The 25,589-nt window shown below is 48.6% G+C and overlaps 1 protein-coding gene across 1 annotated transcript in view; it reads right to left on the bottom strand.

The window, feature by feature from the left end:
* Positions 1-6,967, bottom strand: part of GNAI2 (G protein subunit alpha i2) — a 195,503-nt gene extending 188,536 nt beyond the window's left edge. The window contains exon 1 of the mRNA XM_073352601.1: positions 6,750-6,967. Within this exon, the coding sequence (XP_073208702.1) occupies positions 6,750-6,867 (118 nt within the window). The 5' untranslated portion in view covers positions 6,868-6,967. The remainder of the gene's footprint in view (positions 1-6,749) is intronic.
* Positions 6,968-25,589: the final 18,622 nt, after the last annotated feature.

Genomic DNA, 25,589 nt, shown 5'->3' with positions numbered 1-25,589 from the left:
TAGGGCTAGTCTACACTGGCAGCGCTTTAACGTGGTTTGTGTGATCATGGCAGAGCTCTGGGAGAGCACAAGGGGGGTGCAGCTCCCAGCGTTGGTGCAGTGTCCACACTGACGCTTTACAGTGGTGAAACTTGCTGCGCTCAGGGGGGTGTTTTTTCACCCTGAGCAAGAAAGTTACAGTGCTGTAAATTGCCAGTGTAGACAAGCCCTTAGCTACACGACTATTCTAGTTTGCCAACGCTCTGGTGCAAAAGATTCGAGACAAGAGAAGCCTTTTAAGCCTGTTTGAATGCACATGAAGAGCAGGAAGAGAGAGAGTTCTGATTTGACAGAGGATTTGTTGAGACCTCAGTCCAGTCTTTAGCCACAACAGACAAAAGCCACCGTGTTTGCTGAAAAGTACTAATTTGAGCTTGTACAAGAAGTTGGTTCTCCGATGACTGCAGCTGCTCTCCCCAAAGCAGACAAATGTCCTGATAAAACGTGGTACTACCATCTGCTCCAGAGGCTCACAAAGCAATAGCTCACAGCAGTTTGATAGAGTAAGAACTTTCATCAGAGCACAGCTTGTGTTTTTTTTGTTTGTTTGTTTGTTTTTTTTTTGGGGGGGGGGGATCCATCTACAGTGGAATGTTAAGGAGTAAGTAGGTAAACTGAGTATTAGAACCATACCGGTATCACTTTGTAAAGACAGCAAACCTGGTGAAAAAACAAATCCAGACTTCAGAGCTATTGGTACTAGAAGGCTTACATCCATTTTCCCCTCAAACAACCAACAATAATGATCTCATACCACAGGCGTTTCCCTTGACTTATCTTTAATGTACATATAATACATCTGCCATTACCAGCCTGCCTGGGACAGTCCATCTGCAAGCATCACTTAGACATGCATACTTTCAGCCTTGCAATGAGGAACATCTTCTAGCATACAACTAACAGACCAAACGTCAGATTCTCTTCACCACTCATTTCATCAAGGTCAAGCCAGTTTTCATCTTGAAAGTGCTTGCTAAGTCCCAGGGACTCCTCAGCTATACAGTCACTCTTCAAAAGTCTATTAAAATTCGTGCTTGTTATACGAATTTACTGATGAGATTCACCCTGTTGTAACTGACCCGAAATTGACAACTGTGCTCAGAAATTACAAAGTTAACATTACCATTAGTCACAATCTAGGAAGTAAGGTGTCTTACTGCTGTTCTCAGTAAAGAGCAATCTGTTTGTGCAATGCCTTCAAATTAATTTGAAAGTATTTTGCAGACATGTCTCAGCTTAAATATAGGGCAATAATGACTCAAGTCTTCAGCACTATTTACACTTGAACAGCTGCTAGAAAGAAAAATTGTCTTGCTCTACTTTTGAATTTAGATCCCCACACCAAGATCAGAATTGTATTTTGTAAATACTCTCCACTTCAGAAGTCAAAGATCATTTGTATGCTTCCCTTCCTCCCACCTCCCATCCTTTCCAACATAAAGATACAATTTGGGAATAAATAATTCATTCCACAATGGACATCCAAAACCAAGCACTGTACATACAGCATGACAGAGGGCAGAATACACACATTCATCCTCCACTCAAAGCTGCCAAGACATTTTCTTCCCTTTAATTTTGTAGCCAACAGGTAGCACTCAAAAACAGATTGTCATTTTGGCAGCAATCCTGCAAATGTGACAGCCAACATCTTGGCCAATACACCAGGGACTGAACTGGGTACCTCCAGGGATAAAAACAGGAGATTTTACAGCTTGAGCTACAGAGCCAAGGCTACCTAGCTAGGGGCTGCAACAACTCAGATCCTCAGTGACAGGCATGGGGGAGTGAGGGGGGCATGGGACATGACCTGTAACACACATACTGGACTAGCCCTTACACCAATGCGTGCCCCGATGCTTAACTTTACATATCAGTAGTTCTACTAACTCCAACAGCAGTCATTGTGTGAATAAAGTGAAGCACATGAATAAGTGCTTGCAGGATGGAGGCCTTTGTTACTAAATAAGTTACTTTAAACAGCCACAGCAAAGGACATGGCTACAGCCCCACCTAAACTGAGAAAACATACAGTAGTGAAGCATACAGAATATTATTACCTGTAAATTAACCATGTGCATCATTTGCATTTTGAAAATCTCATGCCCTTGTTTCACATTTAATATTCAGTGCAAAAGTGATTATCCAAAAAAAACCATTTGCTGCGAGTATCCATTTCAGCTAGAGAATTTTACCAAAGCTAGCAAAAATGATACAGTAGCGCTCTACAAACAGGTTTCCTGTTGTCTTTACTCTAACACAGGTGGAAATCCAAATCCAAAAGGTGTGTCGACCTTGTAAGTTATTTTTAGTTTATGGGTGAAGCTGCTGCCCTCTGCCTTATTTATCCAGTGAATTCACCTAGCCAGCTGTAAATCCACAGGCTATCACAAGCATGTTTATGTTACAAATTATGCAGGCCAACAGATGCTAGACTCATACAAAAGAAAATTCACTGGGGGGGTTGGAAGAGAGAGAGAGAGTCAAGCATGGGTTTTTGTTTTGCTAATAAAAGTAATACAGGCACCTCATTCTGCAGCTTTATTATTAAATATTTAGGAGTTATGGGGAGCAGGGGGTTTAAAGAGGCTACAAGAAACAATGTTTTAGTGATGCTGCTTTACTTGACTCATTTATTTCTAAAGGGGAAAAAAAGATGCAAGACTAGGCCTGGATCCTTCACACCCAAAAATAAGGTTACATCAATACGTGTAGGACTTCTCCCCACCTAAGTCCCCAATCCTGTAAACAGATCCCCATACCTGCACAGAGCCCCATTTAAGTCAATGGAGCTACTCTGGTGTCTACCCACATAGATCCTGATTGCAGGATCAGGGCCTAAAATATTAATAGTATTAAGAAATCTTGCATTCCAGTTGGTCAGTCCTGATATCATCAGCACATCACACCAACACAGGAATCTGATCTAATTTGTTTACTGAAATCCTTCTAAAAAAGCATCAGTGTATCTGCACTGTCTTCAAATAAGCCCACGGACTTTCCTAGCGGGAGTACATACGTTGTTGGCACTTAACCAATATTAAATAAGTCAAGAAGTCACTGTTATTTTATCAACACAATGCTGTATTGACTAGAGCTGCTCAGATGTTAATTATGTAGTTATTAATGCAAGGTTGTGTTTAAAGAAATGAGCCTGCCTGATTTCATCATTGCTTCCTGCCACTGTTTCCTCTATTTAAAAAATCCACAAGACAGACATTTTCTCAACTGCTGTGCCATCACATGCTTCTCTCCTTCCATCCTATGTCTCCTAATTATCTCTTGTCCGAATCCACCCCACATCTTCCAGTTTACCACCCCATCTGGGCTTCCCCACACTGTGTGGGAGTATCACATAATATGGCATTTAAAAGGCTAAATGAGGAATTGCTCTTCCTGGGAATTTCAGAAGCAGAATAAAATCCAGTTAGGAGGTCATTTAAAATTTTTTAAAAAATCTGCTTTCTTCCCCAAAGCCAAAGGACAGAGAGCAGAGATGTCCGAGTTTTATGTCTGTAAAGTGCTTTGAACACAGCAAGTGGTATGCAAACACATTATCATTCTCATCATCATCAGATGTCCATAAGGCACAAATCTTCAATTTGGATTAGAGCTTCATTAAAAGACGGGCAGAACACGTGGAAAAATATTTGAGGAGCAGTAAACACAGGCTGGACTGGTGCAAAGTTTGCTACTGAACTAAACAAATAAGAGCATCCAGTATCCACACATACTGGATCCACATTGCTGCTTCTTGTCAGGGTATGCTTTCCACCATTCAAGTCACACTAAGGGCTGCAGAAAACACTTTCTTTCAATACCCTGCTACCTTGGCACTGAAGATCAATTTACTTCCTCTCCCGCCTCAAAAAAAAAAAAAAAGTGGGGGTATTTGGGAAAAAGAAAAGCAAGAAAATTTGAGGATTTGAAATAGATGTTTACTTTCCTAGGTTACGGGGCCCCATGATGAGCTCAGAGAAAGGAGGGAAGAGAGAAATAGTGCGGAACACTGCTGAATGCTAAAAGCATAAAGCGACTGACAGAGCCCTTTGACCAGTAACCTGGGACTGCAGACACAAAGCTACCCACCCAGCTCACTCTGTGCATCTCCTGGAAGGAGATGAGCACACCATCTGGTCTCAGTCAGAATGCAAGGGGTTTCAAAAAGGGGAGACTAAGAATCAACAAAAAGCAGTTCCGCCCCCAAATCAAGCAGGATGAAAGTGTTTTCAATTTCCCCCCTCACAAGTTCCATCACCCTGAGCAGCAGCTGTCTCCAACTCTCCTCCCAAACAATCCATCCCCAGCCACAGTTGACAGGGATCCTAACTCTTCTCCATCATCATCTGTATGGATGTGGGAGGGGGCATGGGCACCCTCAAAGCTCTCCCCTCCATACATTTACTCCGCAGAGTGGCTGGAAAACACAAGGCAGGGTGTATAGCTGTACAAGGGCAGAGTTCTGTAACTGGCAGGGGGTATTTGGGAAGGTGCATGCGAATGGGTGCAGCTGAAGAACATGTTTGGAGGGGATGTGGTAGCTGGAGTGTGGACATGGCTTCAGGGAGGGTGGTGGCTTTGGACGGGATGGGGTGTTTCAGAATGTGGAAATGTTGGGCTGACAGAGGAATGGGGATTCTTTGCAGATACATGGACAGCTGGGGCTGTGGAGATGAGGGGTTGGCCTTTCCAGAGGAAAAGGGTAGCTGAAGGGAGGGAGTGGAGTAGTAGGCAGTTTGGGGGAGGAATGGAAGGGTTTCATTCGGGGGATCTCTGGGGGAAGATGCGGAGAGGGTGTTCACAGAAGTTTGTACAGGAATTTGTAGGGAAGGATAGGAGTTTGTATTTAATGAGGGTGGGGAGCTTAATTGAGGGGTAGTGAAGAAAGCTGTGAGAGACACTTGGCAGTTGGGGTACATGTAGGGCTGAGGTACATGCCTCCATATGCCATACATAGGCGCCCAGGGTATATGGGGCTGAGAAAGAGGTGGGGGCCTGTGGTATCTGAGGATTGGAACAGAGGGTTTTCATCTACAGTGGGGCTTATGGTATCTAGGGAGAAGTAGAGGTATCTGGGAGGACTGTCATGTATGGGGGTGGAGGCTCGAGTTGTATTTAGCGGGGTCTGTTATATGGGGGTGTTACTAGGGAGTCTGTTTCAGAGTAACAGCCGTGTTAGTCTGTATTCGCAAAAAGAAAAGGAGTACTTGTGGCACCTTAGAGACTAACCAATTTATTTGAGCATGAGCTTTCGTGAGCCACAGCTCACTTCATTGGCATCCGATGAAGTGAGCTGTGGCTCACAAAAGCTCATGCTCAAATAAATTGGTTAGTCTCTAAGGTGCCACAAGTACTCCTTTTCTTTTTAGGGAGTCTGTGATATAAAAGATGTGTGGATTGTGGCATAAGGGGTGTCAGTGTATGTAAGGGGGTCGTGGGTTCAATGGTCTGTGCAATGGTGTATTGAGAGAGTCTGGGTGGGTGGGATTTACTGAGGGTGTATATTAGGGGAGCTGTATGGGATGTAGGCTGTACCCAGGGGGGTATATCATAGGGTTGCTGGGGTGTACGTAGGCAGCCTGGGAATGCAGTCTGGAGGTCTTGGAGTGTCTCTGGGGTGCAACATAGGGGAGTGCAGGAAGCCAGTAGGGGGCTCTTTGGGAGGGTGCACTGGGCTGTACCTTGGGGTCTGCTAAGCAGGTCACTGGATGGGACAGGCTAAAAGTATGCAGGGTCTCAAAAGGCCCTTGAGAACCACGGAGGGGGGTGTTCTGTGGGAGGTAGCAGACTGGGGGGGGCTCTCAGACGCTGGAGAATCCCAGGAGTGTAACCGAGAGTTCTCGGTGGGCCCAGGAGGAGGCTACCAGTGGTGGGTAGCTCGCTGGGCCAGGTGGTACCAGGCCAGGAGGGTGTTGCAGGGCAGGGCCAGAGGAGGGTCGCTGGGCCAGGCAGTACCAGGGTACTGGGGGGGACGCAGGGCTGGGTGGTATCATGGAGGCAAGGTGGGCAGGGGGAAGATGGCAAGGGTGTCGCTGGGCAGGACCAGGGGGCTGGGCCCAGGCAGTGGGGCAGACAGTACAAAGGCAGGGTGTCATTGGGCAGGGTGGTACCAGGAGGGACTGGGGGGGGGGGGATACAGAGCAGCACCACGGGACCAGGGGGTTGCAGGGCAGGCTGGACAAGGGGCTGGTGGGTGGTACTGGGCACGGGGGGGGGGGTCACAGGGCAGGGTGGTACCAGGCAGTACCGGGGGTCAAGGACAGAGCAATACCACAGGGGCAAGGTGGGCAAGAGCCTGGCAGGGTGGTACCAGGGGGTGGGGGTGTCACCAGGAGGGATCCAGGTACTGGGGGGGATAAAGGGCAGGGCGGTACCGCCGGAGCGAGGCAGGCGGCTGACAGGGTGGTACCGGAAAGCGGGGCAATGGCACCGCGGGGGCCAGACGGGCGGAGCAGGGCGCTGACGGGGTGGCAGCGGGGGCTGAGGGTATCGCTGGGCAGGGCCGGCCGGCGGGACCAGGAGGGGCGGGGGCTGGCGAGGTGGTAAGAGGCGGACCGGGGAGCCGCGGGGCGGGCGGTACCGGCGGGTCGCAGCGCGGGCCGGGGCCGGGCCGTGGCGGGGGGGACCGGGGCCGGGCCGTGGCGGGGGGGACCGGGACCGGGACCGGGGCCGTGGCCGTGGCGGGGGGGACCGGGCGGGCCGGGGCTCACCCAGCAGCAGCAGCTTGACCTCCCGCGCCGCCTTCTCGCCGTCCTCGCGCAGGTTCTTGTCGATCATCTTAGAGCGCTCGGCCGCCGCCTTGTCCTCGGCGCTCACGGTGCAGCCCATTGCGGGGCCGGGCTGAGGCGGATCCCGGCCGAGTCGGGCTGGTCGCGCGCCGCGCTGCGATGCGTCCCCTCAGCCTGCCGCCGCCGCTCTGAGCCCGGGGCCGCCCGGCGCGGGGGCGGGGCCTCCGATGGCGGGGCGGGGCCGGGCCGGGCCGCGGGGTGGCTCTGCCTGGGGTGGATTTGGGGGGTAAGGGATTTGGGCTCTGTAGGGGGTGGGTTTCGGGTGCAATGGGTCGGGTGGGTGGTTCTGTAGGAGGTGGGTTTAGGGTGCAGTGGCTCTTTATGGGGTGGGGTTGGGGTGCAGTGTGTGTAAGGTGACTGTATGGGATGGGCTTGGAGTACATTGGGTGGCTGTGTAGAGAGTGGGTTTAGGGTGCAATGGGTGGGGGTGGAGTGGGTCTGTATAGGGTAACTTTGGGGTGCACTGAGGGTGGGGTGGCTCAGTATGGGGTGCGTTTGTGGTGCAGTTGGTGGGGGTTGGGTGTCTCTGTTTGGGGTGCAATGGGTGGGGTGGGGGGCTCTGTTTGGGGCAGGGTGGATAAAAATCCAATGATTTTTAAAACAATTAAAAATTGAGGGTTTTTTATTTAAATAGGTTTTTCCTAAAAAAGCATTTTACCAAAAAAATCTGATCTAGAGATCATTTTAATTAAGATACATTATAGCTCAAAGATATCTCATCATGAAAGAGTGACTATAAATTATAATTCAATAGTATGAGACAATAGATTCATGTAATGTTTAAGAAAAGTTTTGTAAGTGAGTTCCAAATAGTTCATGGATTAGGGACCCAATCTTATGGGGTTCCAGGGGCTTCTGCCTAAATTATTTAGGTTAATCTTTCTATCCTCCCAACGGGACTCAGTGCTCAGTCTACAAGACATCAGAGATACTTAGTTTTGCAGTTCTCAAACTGTGGATTTGTCTCTCCAGAGATAACATGCTTGTTAACAGCAAAAATGTTTTTAAATACATAATATAGAATATCAGGGTTGGAAGGGACCCCAGAAGGTCATCTAGTCCAACCCCCTGCTCAAAGTAGGACCAACCCCAACTAAATCATCCCAGCCAGGGCTTTGTCAAGCCTGACCTTAAAAACCTCAAAGGAAGGAGAATCCACCATCTCCCTTGGTAACGCATTCCAGTGTTTCACCACCCTCCTAGTGAACAAGTTTTTCCTAATAGCCAACCTAAACCTCCCCCACTGCAACTTGAGACCATTACTCCTTGTTCTCTCATCTGCTACCACTGCAAACAGTCTAGATCCATCCTCTTTGGAACCCCCTTTCAGGTAGTTGAAAGCAGCTATCAAATCCCCCCTCATTCTTCTCTTCTGCAGACTAAATAATCCCAGCTCCCTCAGCTTCTCCTCATAAATCCTGTGTTCCAGCCCCCTAATCATTGTTGTTGCCCTTCGCTGGACTCTTTCCAATTTTTCCACATCCTTCTTGTAGTGTGGGGCCCAAAACTGGACACAGTACTCCAGATGAGGCCTCACCAATGCCAAATAGAGGGGAATGATCATGTCCCTCGATCTGCTGGCAATGGTCCTACTTATACAGCCCATAATGGCATTAATCTTCTTGGCAACAAGGGCACACTGTTGACTGATATCCAGCTTCTCATCCACTGTAACCCCTAGGTCCTTTTCTGCAGAACTGATGCCTAGCCACTCATGCCCTGGTCTGTAGCAGTGCATGAGATTCTTCCGTGCTAAGTGCAGAACTCTGCACTTGTCCTTGTTGAATCTCATCAGATTTCTTTTGGCCCAATCCTCTAATTTGTCTAGGTCCCTTTGTATCCTATCCTTACCTTCCAGCATATCTACCACTCCTCCCAGTTTAGTGTCATCTGCAAACTTGAAAATATACAGAGGTGAGAAATAACAGACCTCAACCCTATTGTCTCTCTGCAAATTTGTGTGCACAGAGTCAGTCCCTTACCTCTCTCTAAAAGTGCAAAGTTTCAAAAAGTTCAATGAATAGAAGATTGTTGGGGTTGGAATAGATCTGGACAAGGAGAAGTCAGGAGATAAATGTGAGAAGGGAGGGACAGACAGTAGAAACAAAAGTGAAACTGTATGAGCAGCATATTCCAGAAGTCTTGAGGTCTTTCTGAGTGTAGCCTTCATTGATTTGAAATCTACCATATCATTCTCTCACGAGAACAGAAAACCTATAATGGCAGCAGCCCGTAAAAGAGACCCAGTTTGGGTCTCATCTATCTCTGAGTTGTGAAGAATACGTATTATAACAACCAACAAGAATGCACTTTTATGGAGAAATCCAGGATTAAATCGAGTCTTCCTGACTAGTGATTTAAATCAAATCCACACTGGTTTGGAGTGTAGTTGGTGGGGATGGTGTGGTTCTGTATGAGGTGGGTTTGGGGTGCAGTGGGTGGGGATTGGGTAGTTCTGTATGGGGTGGGTTTGGGGAGTAGTAGGTGTAGGGAGACTGTATGGGATGGGTTTGGGGTAAAATGGGTGGGGATGAATTTGGGGTGCAGTGGGTGGGGTGCAGTGGCTCTATATGAGTTGGGTTTTGGATGCAATGGGTGAGTGTGGGTGGCTCTTTATGGGGTATTGCCATGGGTGGGGTGGCTTTGTGTGGGATGGGTTTGGGGTTCAATGGGTGGGGGTGGGGTAGCTCTAAATGGGGTGGGTTTGGGGTGGAATGGGTGAGGTGCAGTGGGTAGGGGTGGGATGGCTTTGTATGGTGTGGGTTTGGAGTGGAATGAGTGGGGTGGCTCTATGGGGTGGGTTTGGGATGCAGAGGTTGGGTGCTCTGTATGGGGGGGTTGGGTTGCAGTGGGGGGATGGTGTGGCTCTGTATGGGGTGGGTTTGGGGTGCAATGGGTAGGGGTGGGTGACTTTTTATGGGGTGGGTTTTGTATGCAGTAGGTGGGGTGCGGTGGCTCTGTATGTGGTGTGTTTCGGTTGCAGGGGATGGGGGTCGTCTGGCTCTGTATGGGGTGGGTTTGGAATGAAATGGGTGCGGGTTGGGAGGCTGCATATGGGGTGTGTTTGGGATGTAATTGGTAGGGTGGAATGGCTCTGTAGAGAGTGGGTTTGGGGTGCAATGGGTGGGGTTAATTAGCTCTGTATGTGGTGGGTTCGGGGTGTAGTGGGTGGGGTGGCACTGAACGGGGTGGGTTTGTGGTGCAGTGGAGGTTGGGTGGCTCTGTATCGGGTGGAGATGGGGTGGCTCTGAATAGGGTGGTTTGGGGTGCAGTGGGTGGGGTGGGTTTTGGATGTAATCGGTAGGGTGGGTGGCTGTCTGGGGTTGGGTTTCAGGTGCAATGGTTGGGTGTGGGGTGACTCTGGGTAGGGAGGGTATGGGTTGCAGTGGGTGGGGTGCAGTGAATCTATATGGGTTGGGTTTGGGATGCAATGGGTGGGGGTGGGTGGCTCTGTATGGGGTAGTGCCATGGGCAGGGATGGGGTGGCTCTGTGTGGGGTGGGTTTGGGGTGGCGCTGTATGGGGTGGGCTAGATGTTCAATGTGTGGGGGTGGGGTGGCTGTGAATGGGGTGGGTTTGGGATGCAATGGGTGGGGTGGGGGCTCTGAATGGGTTGGATTTCGCTTGCAATGGGTGGGCGTGGGGTGGCTCTGTATGGGGTGGGTTTGGGATGCAGGGGTTGACTGGCTCTGTATGGGGTGGGTTTTAGCGTGCGGGGATGGGGGTGACTATGGGGTGGGTTTGGGATGCAAGGTGTGGGGGTGGGTGGCTCTGCATGGGGTGGGTTTGAGGTGCAGTGGGTGGGGGTGGGTTTGGGGTAGAGTTTGGGTGGGGTGACTCTGTATGGGGTATGTTTTGGATGCAATGGGTGGGGTGGTTCTGTATGGGTTGGGTTTGGGGTGCAATGGGTGGTGGGGTGGCTCTGTATGGATTGGGTTTGGGGTGCAATGGGTGGGGATTGGGTGGCTCTGGGATGAGTCTGAGGTGTGGTGGGGTGACTCTGAATATGGTGGGTTTGGGGTGCAATGGTTGGGGATGGTGTGACTCTGTATTGGATGGGTTTGGGGTGCAATTGGTGCAGAGGCTCTGTATGGGGAGGGTTTGGGGTGCAATCAGTGGGGGTTTACAATGTTGCCAACCCCCATACATTTAAAATCAAGACTTTTAAAAAGCTACACATTTGGGGTCCCTTTTAATTACCTTCTGGATTTTGAACCTTTAGGTCTCACTTTTCTTCACAAACTCCTACAACTAGAAACTTCCATTTTTAAAAATAAATTTCTTATATAGTCACTTGAGTCCAGGAGCTGGGGCTTTAAGAAACAAATCACGAGACTGACAATAAAATCACAAGAGTAGAAAGAACGTGGTCTATTCTCTGTGGAGGTGCGTTGGGGCAAATAGTGGGGCAGCTTTGAGGTTATTGGGGGTGAGTGGGGTTGGCTGTGTGTTGAGATGGTGGCTTTGAGAGGTGCTGGGATATGATGGAGGTTGTCAGGATGTGGTGGCTCAAGGCTGTGATGGAGGGAGGTTTTGGGGGGCACTGGAAGAGCTAGTGGGGATCTCATGACTCCTGATGGGGCCTGCAGCAGCCTTGAAGGGCTGGGCGCCTTTGGACCTTCTCTGCCTCTGAAAGCACCAAATGTTACACCAAATTTTGGAGAAGAGGAAAATGCTCCTGATTGCAAATCTCTAGGATTCTGGCTTATGAATAATGGTGGAAACCTTCTGTCATCACAAGTGCTTGGAGAAAGGATCCCCCACGCAGGGATAAATCCATCCCTGCTCTTTCTGCAGTGAACTCAATAGAACATCCTCAGTGATGAATTTGGCTCAGTATTTTTACTGAGCTGCAGAAAGGACCTTTGGGGGCAGGTTTAATGAGAATCACTGGCCTAATAATCTATAGGAGTAAATCCCAGACAGTGCTTGTGCTGTTAGTTCATTACTATCGGGGCCACAGCTCAGAACCCTCTCCTTTTAAAAATCCAGAAACTGTATTCACCCTATAAGCCAGAGATGCAGCTCTACTAACCAACAGAGGAGGAGCTCATGTGCAGGGTCACACATTCTACCAAATAGAGAGAGAGAGTGCAAGCATGCGTTTATGCACACAGACAGGGGGTATAGGGGTGGGAAGCCCCCCTGCTCCAGGTACCTTGGCTGATTAGATTAATGGGTGAGAGGTGGGAGCAAATGGGATTTGGAAGCTATTCTGCATGTAGCCCACCTTCCAAACATTGGCACTTTGATTGTCTGAATTCTGCATTTATCAGCTAGTAAGTACATCAATTCCCTGGATGATTGCAGCTCAATATGACAATCATCATTGCCAAAAAAACTAAGGCCTTTGTACCAATATAACTGTTTCAGTTGGGGGGGGGGGAGGTAACTGAAATAGTTATACCAACACAACCCCTATTCTGGACGCAGTTTTATTGGTAAAAATATGCCTTACACTGGGACACCTTATTCCCCTTCCCATACAGGAATAATCTATAATAGTATAAGCACTTTTATACCTATATAGCAGCATCCACACTCCGGTAACAATTTGGGATTAGTTAAACCAGGTAACTATAAGGCCTAACCCTCTGGTTTTTGCAACCCCCAAGTGTAAGTCTGAGCTCTCATGTTTGGAAAAGCTGTTAAAATGAATTGAACCCCTGTAGTTAATTTAGCACAAATCACTATCAGCTTTTTTGCTGAAGAAAAAGTTTTGACATCTTAAAAACCATGACTCAGGACTGATTGCTGTGATGTTTAATGTAATAACACCTGTTGCTGGTGCACAGCTGGGGCTAATCTGCAGGCCAGAACGACATCCAAAGCATTTATATTCAGCACCCTCTAATTGGAGCATGATTTTCAAGAGGGACTAGTTGAAGACCTCTAGAAAGGTAATTATTTTCGAACAGATGGAATCCTGGGGTTTGATGGCCACAGAGGTGGGATTTGGCTTGGCAGTGCTCTGTACGTATGCTCAACCCTGAACAGAGAGTCAAGCCCCATAAAGCAACATTTACCACCAACAAGCCATCCACCTGAGAACCTGGAGAGAATTTTTGTACATGTTTTGTTTATTTTTTCATGTGATCATTTTGGATTCCATCACTCCAGCTGTGCAGGGCAAACTATTTGTAATAATCAGTTTGCTTCTCAGCCTTTTCCAAATTGGGACTCCCTTTTCTAGACTGGGACCCAATAGCCCCCCTCCCTGCTAGCAGGGAACGCACTCCCCTTTAGTAATATGAGATGAGCATGGTGGACGTAAGCCCTCAATACCTGAACATGACTTCTGGTTGAGAACCCAGGATTGTCATGATTAATTGACTGTCATGAGAACACCTTGATTTTTACCTCATCTTCCCTTTGTGAATTGTCTGAGGGGAGCTCACAGTTCTCCCCAATTCCTTTTGTTGTTCAAAATTGTTCAGCAGATAGGCCAAGAATTGTTTGTAGGACTTATCAACTGGTCCACTGTAATCATTCCATATGCAAACTGCTGTTTAGTTTGGAGTAGATGTTTCGATCACATGGCACTGTATCGGTTCCCTAGTTGGATCAGCATTGCTTTTAGAATCAAATATTCCTGAGTTCAGCATTTGCAAATATTCTGCCCTATTCATGGTTTGTATGTCCCTTCCTGCCAGGAAATCCGTGTGCTAGAATATGAACACAAGCAGGCACAACCATGGGGGAAGCAAATTCTGGTTGTGATATGAGAGAAGAGCTATGGAAGTATTTGAGTTATTTGCCCTCCTCTAATTACAGAGAATGTAAGTCCTCAAATGTAGACAGGGTTTGCTTTGTTTTAAGTTTTATTAAATAGTGTTGCCACTTTTTGACCCAGGTGGCTAGGCAAATTCTGGGGCCCTGGGATTGTTCCAGCTAGGAGTAGAAATGGGTGATAAGTATTTCTTTGTTGAAATTGTGTTTATTTACAAAGAATGCACAAAGTCCGGTGTCTGTGAACACAGAAAGAACCAAATGGCAGGAAACACTTCTCAGGGGAAGAACACACTTTTCAGCTTGCACCACCAACTCAAAAACCTCTCCCCCGATTTCTTCCAGAGTCTGAGTCTTTCCCCATTTTCTGTCATCTTTTTTTTTCTCTCTCTCTCTCACTCACACACAACTCAGCAAAAGCACCCCTTCAATCCAAACACCTGGGAGGGTTCACAACCCCCTTTTGTCTTTGGTTTTGTGATTCACTTACCCTGCCAGGTATGTTAATGGAAGGGGGCATTCACATTCAATCCCAGAGAGATGGAGGTTCCTGCAGCAACAGTACCTCTCAGCAAAACAATATTTATGGACAAGAGCCACACCCTGCCTCATCCCAGGCCCTAATGTGAACAGGGCATGGCAGGATTCCACCCCACATCTTGAAACCTTCAATCCATTTTCTAGCACAACTCCCTTGCAGCCATGACAGAGCCCACCGTACTCGTGCCCCCAGATGGAGGCAGGAGATGCATGTGCTTTGGAGAATCCCGCTCCATCTATGGAGGTTCTGGGCTGACACACACCCTATAGGTAACCACCGGGGCTGCTCTAATTTGCAGCCTCTAGTCTGCCTTGAATCCAGGCATCGCAACGATGGCTTACAGCCACCTTCACTTCCCTTTGCCTGGGCTCCTAGGGGTACATCTCAGAATTAAACCCCAGGCACAGAGTCCATGGGGGATCTGAGGGTAGTTGTGGGGCATGTATATGGAAACCCAGGCTTCTCTACGCCTAAATGTAGTTGGTCTCATAAACCCAGATTCTGGCTGCTTTACATTGCCCCCCTAACGCAAAGGCACCCTAAACCCCAAAGCAAACCAGCTGAAGCATACTAGTGATTGTGGCCCAAAGCCTCAGGGAGGGGCTGGGAGGGGAGCAGCAGTGGGAATGGAGGGCAGGCCAGGGAGCAGTGCTGAAATGACACTTCCCTGTCGATAACGTATTGCTGATGCTGTTTACCTTGTTTGATCTGAGAAGAAAATGTGGCCACAGCCTTTGCTAGTCTATTTTAGTGTGGTTATCCTGGAAATAAACCCCAAACCCAAAGGGATTGCTGGGGGTTTGTTCAGAGGGATGGACCACGCTCCTACTGAAGTCAAAGGGAATTCTGTCTGAGTGAAGACCATAGGATTTGTCCCTAGGTTTTTTAATTGAGGCAATGTGGCCTAGTGAACAGAGCACAGACTAGGACTAAGGACAGCTGAGTTCTACTCCCAGCTCCATTGCTGGTGTGCTGAATGACCCTGGGCAAGTCACTGCCCCTCTTTGTGCCTCAGTTTCTCCACCTGTGAAACAGGGATCATGACACTGACCTTTGTAAAGTGCTTTGAGATCTACTGCTGAAAAGTGCCAGGCATCAACTACGGCATATTATAATTTAAAAGGGCACTGAAATGCTTCATCCTGTCCTTTACTCATCATACCCAATAACTTCATGCCAGTGGTATGTTAAACGATACTTCCTTCCCCAAACAACCGCACTAAACCCCCAACACTGACTCTGTGCAATGTAGCCAGGTTTATGATTTAAAACTCTGCATGATGCATGACACTGGAAACTATTTTAATTCTTCTCTACCATGTTGGGTAGAAGTTTTGGATCAGTACATGGGGACATTGCCAGTTGTCCATTGCTCCCATAGACCCCTCTCCCCACCCCCCCAGCAGATCTCTTAGCCCTATGCCTTATCGATGATCTCAGATCAGGCCTGAAGGTTAGGCCTAGGACCCTGGTCTCTGCACTTAGCTGGAAAGAGAACTGCATTTGGCACATGGTCCGTTACAATGATAGCACTTCCAGCTACCAGGAGTTCACTACATCCTCGACGTGGAAAATGTCTTTTGTCAAGAGCAAGCTCAAGTTCCCCATAAACTACAGCCTTGTTTATTCACTGCAGCTGTAAAAAATACCAATTGCGACCGCAGAACCAAATATTGTGCTTTTTAGTCCAAGCAGGTATTAGCGGGAAGGACTGGGCTGACTTCACCCCCAGAACAATCCCAGATTGTATGTTTTCATCACCAGCTCTAAATATTTTGGTCTTCGACTACTTTCTTTCTTTTTTATTTCTTTTTGTCATCCCTTTTCCAAACTGCATTACCTCAAGCACACTGCAATAAGCAAAGTATCACTCAAAGCAGCAGCAGAAGAGGGTAAAGACCTGGGAGTGAGGCTCTGTAAAGAGAAACATGCACACAGTGCTCATACAAAGCGCCCACTAAAAAAGAGGCAGATTGGCCCAGTGGTTAGGGCACTAACGTGAGCATTGGAAGACCTGGGCTCAGTTCCCTACTCTACCACAGACTTCTTGGGTGACCTCAGGCAAGTCACTTAGGTGTGTCTACACTTCAATTAAAGACCCCTGGCTAGCACATGCCAACTGACTCACATGGCTCACTGTTTCATTGCAGTGAAGAGGCTTGGGCTTCAGCCTAAGCTCTAGGACCCTGCATGATGGGAGAGACCCAGCAATTAAACAGACCCTCTTAACCCAAGGCAGCTGGCACGGGACCAGTAGCAGATGTTTAACTGCGATATAGACACACTTTCAGGGTATGCGTCTAGTGCAATCCTGGGATGTGACTGTAGCTCCTGTAGATACATCCAAACAAGCTTTAATCTAGCTCGCTCGGGTACCGGAGCAGGCAGGGCAGCATGGGTTAGCCACCTCGGTAATTCCCCAGGGTTCTGGGCCTGACAGCAGTGCTGCCAGACCTTCCCTGCTTCAGGATCTGAGCACGCTAGATTAAAGCCAACTTGGGTATGTCTCCATGAGCTTCAGTCACACATTGAGTTTACAGTGGAGACACCACCTTAGTCTCTCCATGCCTCAGTTTCCCCATCTGTAAACTGGTAATAATGAACTTGACTTCCTTTTACAGCAACTGAGAGATCTACTGACAAAGAGCGCAATGTAAGAGCTGGGTGTTAGCTATTGTTATCTGTCCAATAGGGCTAACAGCACAGCCCTACATCATGGCTGGCATGAGGGGAAATATTTTAAAGATGGAGAGGCGCTGAGATGCTACAGTAGTTGGATCAGAAGACAGAAAACAATGGCTCAGGGCGTGTTGCACCTCTCAGGTTTTGGCTGAGCGTATTTACAGCAATTAAAAATAGCTAGGGTTGGTTCAGGATGGCAATGCACCAAGTCTGATTCCTCACCCCAGAATAAGGGGTTTCTCTCAATAGTTCCAACTATTTTTGCCTTCAGGCAAAGCTGGTTTTGTTCCCTGACTGGACATTCAACACCAGAGGACCGACAAGTCCACTAGAACCAAACGGGGTTCTGAATGTTGAATGCTCCCAGCGAAGGCGCTCCAGATGAAGTGCTAGCCACAGAGGACTCCACTCCCCATGGTGCTTGAGTTCCGCCAGGGTGCAGTGGTACGGGGTGTTGACAAGCACTGGTTGCAGCTCCCTGGTTCGCAGCTGGGCACCCCCAGGACCTCGTGCCAGTAGACGTCTGGTGTGATGGAGCCTGTGACAGGGTGCTAAGCAGGAAACTGCTCAGCCAACCCTCTGTCACTCCAGCTCCAATTAAGGGAGGTGAATTGGAGCTGGGTAGATCACTTGGCCCTGATTGGGAAAGCTGGAACAGCTGCTGCCTCATCAGGCTGGGGCTGGATAAAAGTCCCAGGGGAAGGAAGCCAGGGGAGGAGCTGGACAGGCTGTAAGCTGCACTAGGGGGAAGGCAGTGAGAGATACCTTGTCCCCTCTCTCCTGCTGGTGGACTGTAAGAAGGGGACTATGTGTATGGTGTAGAGGTGGTGGGAACACAACCTGTAAATAAAAGCACCAGGTGAGCATTGCACCAAGGTCTCTGTGTGACTTTCTCAGCCCAGTAGGAGCTAGGAGGGCCCTACAGAGGCCCTGTTACAAGCTGTTTTGCCACACACACACCCCCCCTCTCTCTCTGCCCCACAGATAAACTGTCTCCCTCAGGTGGGGGTTCTGGCACACAACCTGCCTCAGCCAATGCCCATTCCCCCTCCATAGTGGGAAATTGCCACTGTGTGCCACGTAACTTGGTGGACTAGAGACGTTCAGTGAAGAACAACGAATAGGTCCAAGGGAAGCAAGATCCAATTGTGGACAAGCTGCAAACCCAAAGAGAAGCAAACGTGCCAGTTAATTCAATCCTTATGAATTATTCCCTCTGCTCTAATTTGAAGCCACCGTGCCCTGCCCCTGGCTCTCAGCCAGTGCCTTTGGCTACTAGGTTCCAGTGCTCCAGCTCCTCCTGGCTCATTCCTGGACCTAAAGGCCATTTCTTAGGAGCCGAGTCCTGTTCAGAAATGCTGCCTTCTGAAAGGCCTTGGAGCAATTGCTCCACCGTGCCAGTGAGTAAAACTCCTCTCCCTGAGCACGTACCAAGAGATAACCCATAAATCAGATTGGGACAGGCTAGCTGTGGAGGTATGCACAGTCCATTTGTTATCTGTATGCAGCCCAGCCTTCCTGGCAGCCTTAGCCCTTCTCCTTCCCCCATAGCATCCACTTCCTCTCTCCCCCTCTCCTTTCCCTTTTACACACCAGCTGCATTCAGCTTACTGGGCCTTGAGGCAACTGCAAGGCAGTGGAAACTGCACCCTCCTGCACACTCAGCAGAGCCTGGGGTGACCAGATGTCCTAATATTATCGGGACCATCCCAATATTAGGGGCTTTGTCTTATATATGCAACTATTCCTCCCTCTTCCCCCCCACCCCACAAAAAAAAAGGATCCCTATTTTACACAGTTGCTATCTGGTCACCCTAGCAGAGGAATTCTTTCCCCCACCCTGCAAGAGAGAAGACAGTTGTTAGCTTTCCACCAGCAGGAGCATTATGGGTCAGAATCAGGGAATTCTCTAGCCTCACAAGCAAACTGGCCAGTAGGTGTTGTAATACCTGGCACCTGACTTTCCCCAATCAATCTTTCTCCGGCTAGAGGCCTTAGACTTGTACTCCAGCAGAAACCAACAAATCCGAGGGCCGAATCAAACCCATCTCATAACAGGGGCTTCTCGTAGCAGGAGCTCTTAAATAAGTGTACATTTACGTGCTTTGCTGAATGTGGGGTCTTATTTATCGGTGTGGATTTTCTTTTTAAAAAACTAGGAAATTCACCCACAAAAACTTAGTTAAACAGCAGTTTCGGTTGCCCCTCAATGCGAGCTCTCAAAAAATATATAAAAACCAACAATTCCCAAGGGCCTGCCAGTCTTTCCCCACTTATGCTCACCCCACACACACTCACAGCACCTTCACTTTCCCCTAACATTTGCCATAATATGTGCAAGTGTAAAAAAATAAAGTCTAATACCCTGTGTGCTATTCGTAGGAGAGGCTAGAACACTGACACGCATGGCCTGAGATCCTGTGTTGTGCCAGGTGCAGCACAGAACTTGCAGCCCCTGTGGAAGGGGACTAAGGGTTTGCTCTCTTGTGCTCCTGGGCTGCTCCAGCATAACCTGGCGGCCTGTCGAAGTTACAACAACCTGGCCCGAGCTGCCTCTAGGTCACAGCGCTGACAGGAATCTCTGCATCCCTGCTCCCAAAATGGCCCTCCTGCCCCCAGCATGGCCCCCTACTCCAGCGCATGCGAGGAGGTCCTCTGAAAGCAACCCAACTTTCTCAATAACTGCCCCAGAGTCGTCCTCCCATAGCTGGAGCCAGGACTTTCAGAGTGCCTTGACACTGCTCCAGTCCTTTCACTGGCATAAAGGGGCCAGAGAAGGGACAAGGATCTTGCTCACTCTGTTAGTCATTTAAAAGAAAAGAAAAAGAAAGTTACTTGCTACAGCACTGAGATTCTATATTTAAAAATACAAGATGTGTGGACTGAATAAACTTCAAAAACCACTGGAGGATCAATGCATTTCAGCACAGAGAGATGGCGTAGACTGTAAGGCGTCTTTTTGGGCTGTGTTTGTGCACCACCTAACACAATGGGCTCCTGGACTGTGACCGGGGCTCGTAGGTACTACTGCGATGCAAATAAAGCAGTCACTAGTTCCAGTCCTCTGTGTGAAATAGTCTCCTCCTGTGCTGATAAATCATACTAGGAAAACTTGCAGAAATCTGACGTATCTTCTAGTATGCTTGGGTCTATGGGGTTTTGTTTTTCAAAAAATCTTCACTACACATGTACTAAACCCCCTCCAGCCCTTCCTCTGGCCTTTGTCTCTTTCCCCGGCCAGGAGGCCACCTGATCTCTTTGTTCTCCAACACCTTCAGCTCACACCCTGCAGGGGAGGGGCCCAGGCCATCAGTTGCCAAGAGACAGGGTGTCTCTGTGCAGACAGATCACACTGGCCCTCTGCTCTGCAACAATCACACACCCTTATCCCAGCCCCTAGATACTTAAGAAAGGCATAGGGGAAACAGAGACACCCACACAGTATTCAGAGAAAACGTTAAGAACATTCCCACTTCGTCACCAGAAGCACCTGGTAGGGCTCAGGGCTTAAGCAGGAGTGGGGCTCAAGCCCCGGGCCCTGGCAGGCACATCCTGGCTCTTGCACTTCTGAAGATTGTCGTATGCAGCTCGGGGTGCTAGAGCAGGGGTGGGCAAACTTTTTGGCCCTAGAGCCACATCGGGTACAGAAATTGTATGGAGGGCCAGGTAGGGAAGGCTAGGGGAGGCTATGTCTCCCAAAACAGCGAGGCATGGCCTGGCCCCCACCTCCATTCCAGCCCGCCGGAACTCCCACCTCCATCCAACCCCCCCTGCTCCCCACCCCAACTGCCCCCTGGGACTCCTGCATCCTATCCAAATACCCCTGCTCTCTGCCCCCTGACCATCCCCTGGGGATGCCCGTCCCCTATCCAATCTTCCCTACTCCCCACCCCCTGACCACCCCCCTGGGCACCCCCCACCCCCATCCAACCCTCCCTGCTCTCCCCACCCCATGTTTCTTGTGGGGTGGGGGAAAGAGGGGCTCAGTCCTTTCCCTGTGCATTTCCCCTGCTCATTTGGCTGCTCTCCCTGGCAGTTGAACAGGGCTCGCTCCCTCTCTGGGGTTGGCTGCTGGGGATAGAGGCCAGGCATGCTGGGGGTGGAGGGAAGCCTTGGCTTGCTCTGCCCCTGTCCCGGGCAGCAGGACCCAGGCCCCTTGACCACCCCCCCGCAGCCGCCCCAGCTCCTCGCCTTCCCCCCACCCTGATCTCCCCCTGACCAAGTTGCCCTGGAGCTGAGCCATGCTGCCCAGGTGCTGGGGGAACTGTGACTGCAAGGGAGGGAGGGGAGTAGAAGGTGAGGGGCCAGGGTCTAGCCTCCGCCCCGCTTACCGCACTGCTGGGGAGTTGGGCTGGCTCCTCTTCAAGCCTGTCCTGACCCCACTCCTTGGCAGGAGCTCGGGGGCCAGAGGGAAGGGTCCTGTGGGCCAGATGTGGCCTGCGGGCCGTAGTTTGCCCCCCTAGACTGTGCTAGAGCATCAGAGAGAAGTTCCCTAAAGGCTCTCTCCCCCTCAGTACGCTTGGGAGCTGAGCAGGACGGTCCCTGAGATTGCAGCTCTGGGCCCCCGTGGGGCGAGGCAGCAGAGCAGAGCATCCCTCTTTCCTGTGCTCCCAATGTCCCCCAGCTGTACAGCATGGAGGAGGAATCCTCCTGAGTCCTAACCTGAATGCAGAGGGGACCAAGAGCCAGAGCCAGACCCAGTGGGAGAAGACTAATACAAAGCAACAGGGTGGAGTGGGAGACTGGAGAGGGAGGAAACGGGGGCTGGGAGTTGGGGGAAGCTATAACCCTAACTGCTGTTGGATCAGACACGAGAGCCAGACACATTGACATGACTGAAAGAAGACTGTGGGAGTTCCTGGCTATGACGCTGGCAGTCCGGTGCCAGCTCAGACAATGTGCCCCTTTTTCTCCCTTGACCTCTGTTAAACAGAGAGCCTGGCCTGGCTCACCTGTGTGCTGGCACCGTTAACATAGGCAGTAGGTTTATAAGAACATGTTTAGACTCTATGAAAGGCTTGTAAATTGCTGAGTGCATTAATCTTGCCTATGACATCTGCACCCATGTTATAAAGGTTATACTAAGGCCATGTCTACACTGCCACTCATGTCAGCAAAACTTCTGTCACTCAGGAGTGTGAAAAAAACCACCCCTCTGAGCAACATAGTGGCAGTGTGCACAGCACTATGTTGGCGGGAGAGCTTCTCCCACTATCAGAGCTACGGCCGCTCATTGAGCTGGTTTTATTATGTAGACTGGAGAGCTCTCTCCCAATCAGCATAGGGCGGCTACGAGTGCTCTTAGAGCGGTGTGGCTGCATCAGGACAGCTGTGCTCCTGTAAGCTCACCATTGTAGACACAGCCTAAGTGTTGGCATGGTCCGTGTCTTTCGTTGTGCAGGCCAGCAAGCAGGAAAGAAACACTGGCTGGTGTAAATAGTGGCTTCCAGCAGAAGGTGTCAAGTACAGCCTGTAATGATACTGCCTTTGGCGGGACACAACTGAGAGTACCAATTCAGGACAAATTGCTTAGAGCAAGGCAGTTACAGCCCATGGCTGGGTTTCCTTTACTATTAAGGCACATCAAACCAGCCAAACAGAGAGGACTTTGGTCTCACCCCACTGGCTAACCATAAGTCATACAAGCAATTCCCTCAGACACTCCAGTTTCCCTGATTCACCACCAGTGCCACTCGTTATGGGGACGAATGGTGATGAAAACCAATCCCCAGTAAAAGAAAAAAAGTTCTCCCAATCCCAAAGGACCAAGCCCCAGATCCAGGTCAATATACCAGTCAGATCTTACCCACAAATCACGCTGTTGCCAGTCCTTTAGAATCTAAAATCTAAAGGTTTATTCATAAAACAAAGAAATATAGATGAGAGCTAGAACTGGTTAAATGGAATCAATTACATTCAGTAATGGCAAAGTTCTTGGTTCAGGCTTGTAGCAGTGATGGAATAAACTGCAGGTTCAAACCAAGTCTCTGGAGCACATCCACAGCTTGGATGGGTCATTCAGTCCTTTGTTCAGAGCTTCAGTTTGTAGCAAAGTTCCTCCAGAGGTAAGAAGCAGGGCTGAAGACAAAATGGAGGGTTTCCAGGGCCTTTTATATCCTCTGCCATGTGGAAGGACATCCCTTTGTTCTTACTGTGGAAAATCACAGCAGCAAGATGGCGTTTGGAGTCACATGGGCAAATCACATGTCCATGCATAACTCCGTTCTTTACAAGGAGAACAGCCATTGCTCACATGCTACCTTGAACATTCCCAGGAAGACTTCTCATGTGGATTGGAGTCTCCCAAGGTCCATTGTCAATTAAGTGTTTCTTGATTGGGCACTTGATCTGAAGAGTCTCTTCACAATAAACTGGCCAAATGCTTCTCTTGTGCTACTTAGAATCAAACACATTGAGATACAAGTACATAGTCAATATTCATAACTTCAAATACAAAAATGATACACACATACAGACAACATAATTATAATCAGCAAACTACAACGTTTTCATAGATACCTTATTGGACCTCCTTTGTACAACATTTGGTGCAACTACAGGACCTTGGTTGCAAAAATGATCTATAGGGTCACAGTTCATGTTAATAATGTCACACTGCCCATCAGGGAGAGCTATTGAAACCAAATGAGCCATTGTTCCCTGCCACCATGCCTCCATGGGTCACAGCTGAGAATACCAAATTCAGGATAAACTGCTGAGAAATAGGCCAGACACACCCCAAAACTGGTGGTTATTCTCCCATAGGATATATCAAACTAGCAACAAAAGTAAACTTCTGTTTACCACACTGGCTAACAAGAATTCAGAAAAGCAGCCTCCTTAGGTATTCCAGTCCTGGATTCAAAACCCAGACACTAGACTTAAAGATGAGTGGTTCTTTAAAACCAATTTCATCAAACAAAAGGGTTCTTCTGATGCCAAAGGACCAGCCGCATACCTAGGTCAATATATAACTCAGATCTTACCCAGTAATCAGGCTGTTGTCAATCCTTTAGTATCTAAAATCTAAAGGTTTATTTATAAAAAGAAAGGTGAGAGTTAAAGTTGGTTAAATGAATCAAATACATACAACAATTGTGAAGTTCTTGTATCAGGCTTGTAGCAGTGACAGAATAAACTCCTGGCTTAAGTCTCTGGTTGTTTCCAAATCATTAGAAGGTCCTCAGTCCTTTGGTTAGAATGCTCTCATTAGTATAAATTAGTATAAATTCACAGTCCAGAGGTCTGAGCAGGAAAGAGGCCAAACGGAGGGGTTTCCAAGGCCTTTTATAGCTTCTGCCATTGTTCTCACAGTGGAAAATTACAGGTGACAAGATGGTGTTTGGGGTCACATGGGCAAGTCACATGTCCATGCATAATTTCACTTAGGCATAGCAGAAGCCATTACCCATACTCCAGTAAGAATGTTCACAGGAAAGTCCATTAAGTGTGGATAGGCATCTTCCATGGTCCATTATGAGTTAAGTGTTCTTTGATGGGCCAGTCAACTTGAATTGTCCCTTCAAGGTGTGGGCTAAATACCTTGTTGGTGTTTCACAGGAGCAAACATTTGAAGCACAGGTACATAGTTCATATTCATAATTTCAGATACAAAAATGATTCATGCACACAAATAGCCTAATCATATTCAGCAAATCATAACCTTTCCATAGACACCTTACTTGACATACTTTATACAAGATTTGTTGCTATTATATAATAGTGGTAGCAACACTAATCTACACGGTCTTATTTTAATCAGATAACGTCACATTCCATCAAAGGATAAAGATGGCCATTGGTTTCTTACCCATCCCCAGCAAGAGATATGTGGCATAACTCATGGCTCAACGGTTGGGAACTCTGTGAAGATGATAAAATCACTCAATAAAAGACTAATTTATCTCTATGTTGTTTGAACTCGGAAGAGCAAAGATTTCGAAGCCTAAAGAAGAGATCCCCAAGCCATGAGACTTGGGTTAGCCCTAAAGGACAGATACAGCTTCCTTAGTATATAAGCTTCTATTACCTTTCAGAACCTAAGGCTGTAACTCATGTGTGTGTGCGCTTACCTGCTTTAGCCTTGTGAATAACTCCTTTCTTAGCCAATAAATTATTAGTCAATGTATTATAGGATTGGCTACAGGCGTGGTCTTTGGTGTAGGGTCTAAAATGCAACTGACCTGCTGTAAGTGAGTGGGAGTGACCTGAATATTGCTGTGATTTTTGGTGTAAGAGACTATCTGTCATAAAGGCAGGATCACCCGGGTGGCAGGATAGACCGGAGTGCCCAAGGGGACTGGCTGTGACTCCAGGGGAAACCTGTTGTAGTGCCTGAGGAGTTTACACTGGTTATTTGGTTGGTGAAATCTAAGGTCTGGTCTATACTACAAGGTTAGGTCGAATTTAGTCGTTACGTCGATTTTATAGCAACGCGACTACGCAACCAACCCTGCTCTGCTGACCTAAAGGGTTCTGTAAATCCACTGCTGTAATCCTCCCCGATGAGGGGAGTAGTGCTAGAATCACCCTTCCTGGATCGAATTTGGGGTAAGTGAGACAAAGCGCTGTCCAATTCGATGGTTTTGGCCGCCAGGAGCTACCCCAGAGTACCCCAATGTGACAGCTCTGGACAGCACTTTCAACTCTGATGCACTAGCCAGGTACACAGGAAAAGCCCTGGGAACTTTTGAGTTTCATTTCCTGTTTGTTCAGTGTGGTGAGCTCAGCAGCACAGTCCCAGAATTTGGGGGGGAGGGATAGCTCAGTGGTTTGTTTGAGCATTGGCCTGCTAAAACCCAGGGTTGTGAG

The sequence above is a fragment of the Lepidochelys kempii genome, chromosome 7 (assembly GCF_965140265.1).
Source record: "Lepidochelys kempii isolate rLepKem1 chromosome 7, rLepKem1.hap2, whole genome shotgun sequence".
Lineage (NCBI taxonomy): Eukaryota > Metazoa > Chordata > Testudines > Cheloniidae > Lepidochelys > Lepidochelys kempii.
Note: the sequence above shows the minus strand (reverse complement) of the source record. Positions and strands in the feature narration are given on the sequence as shown.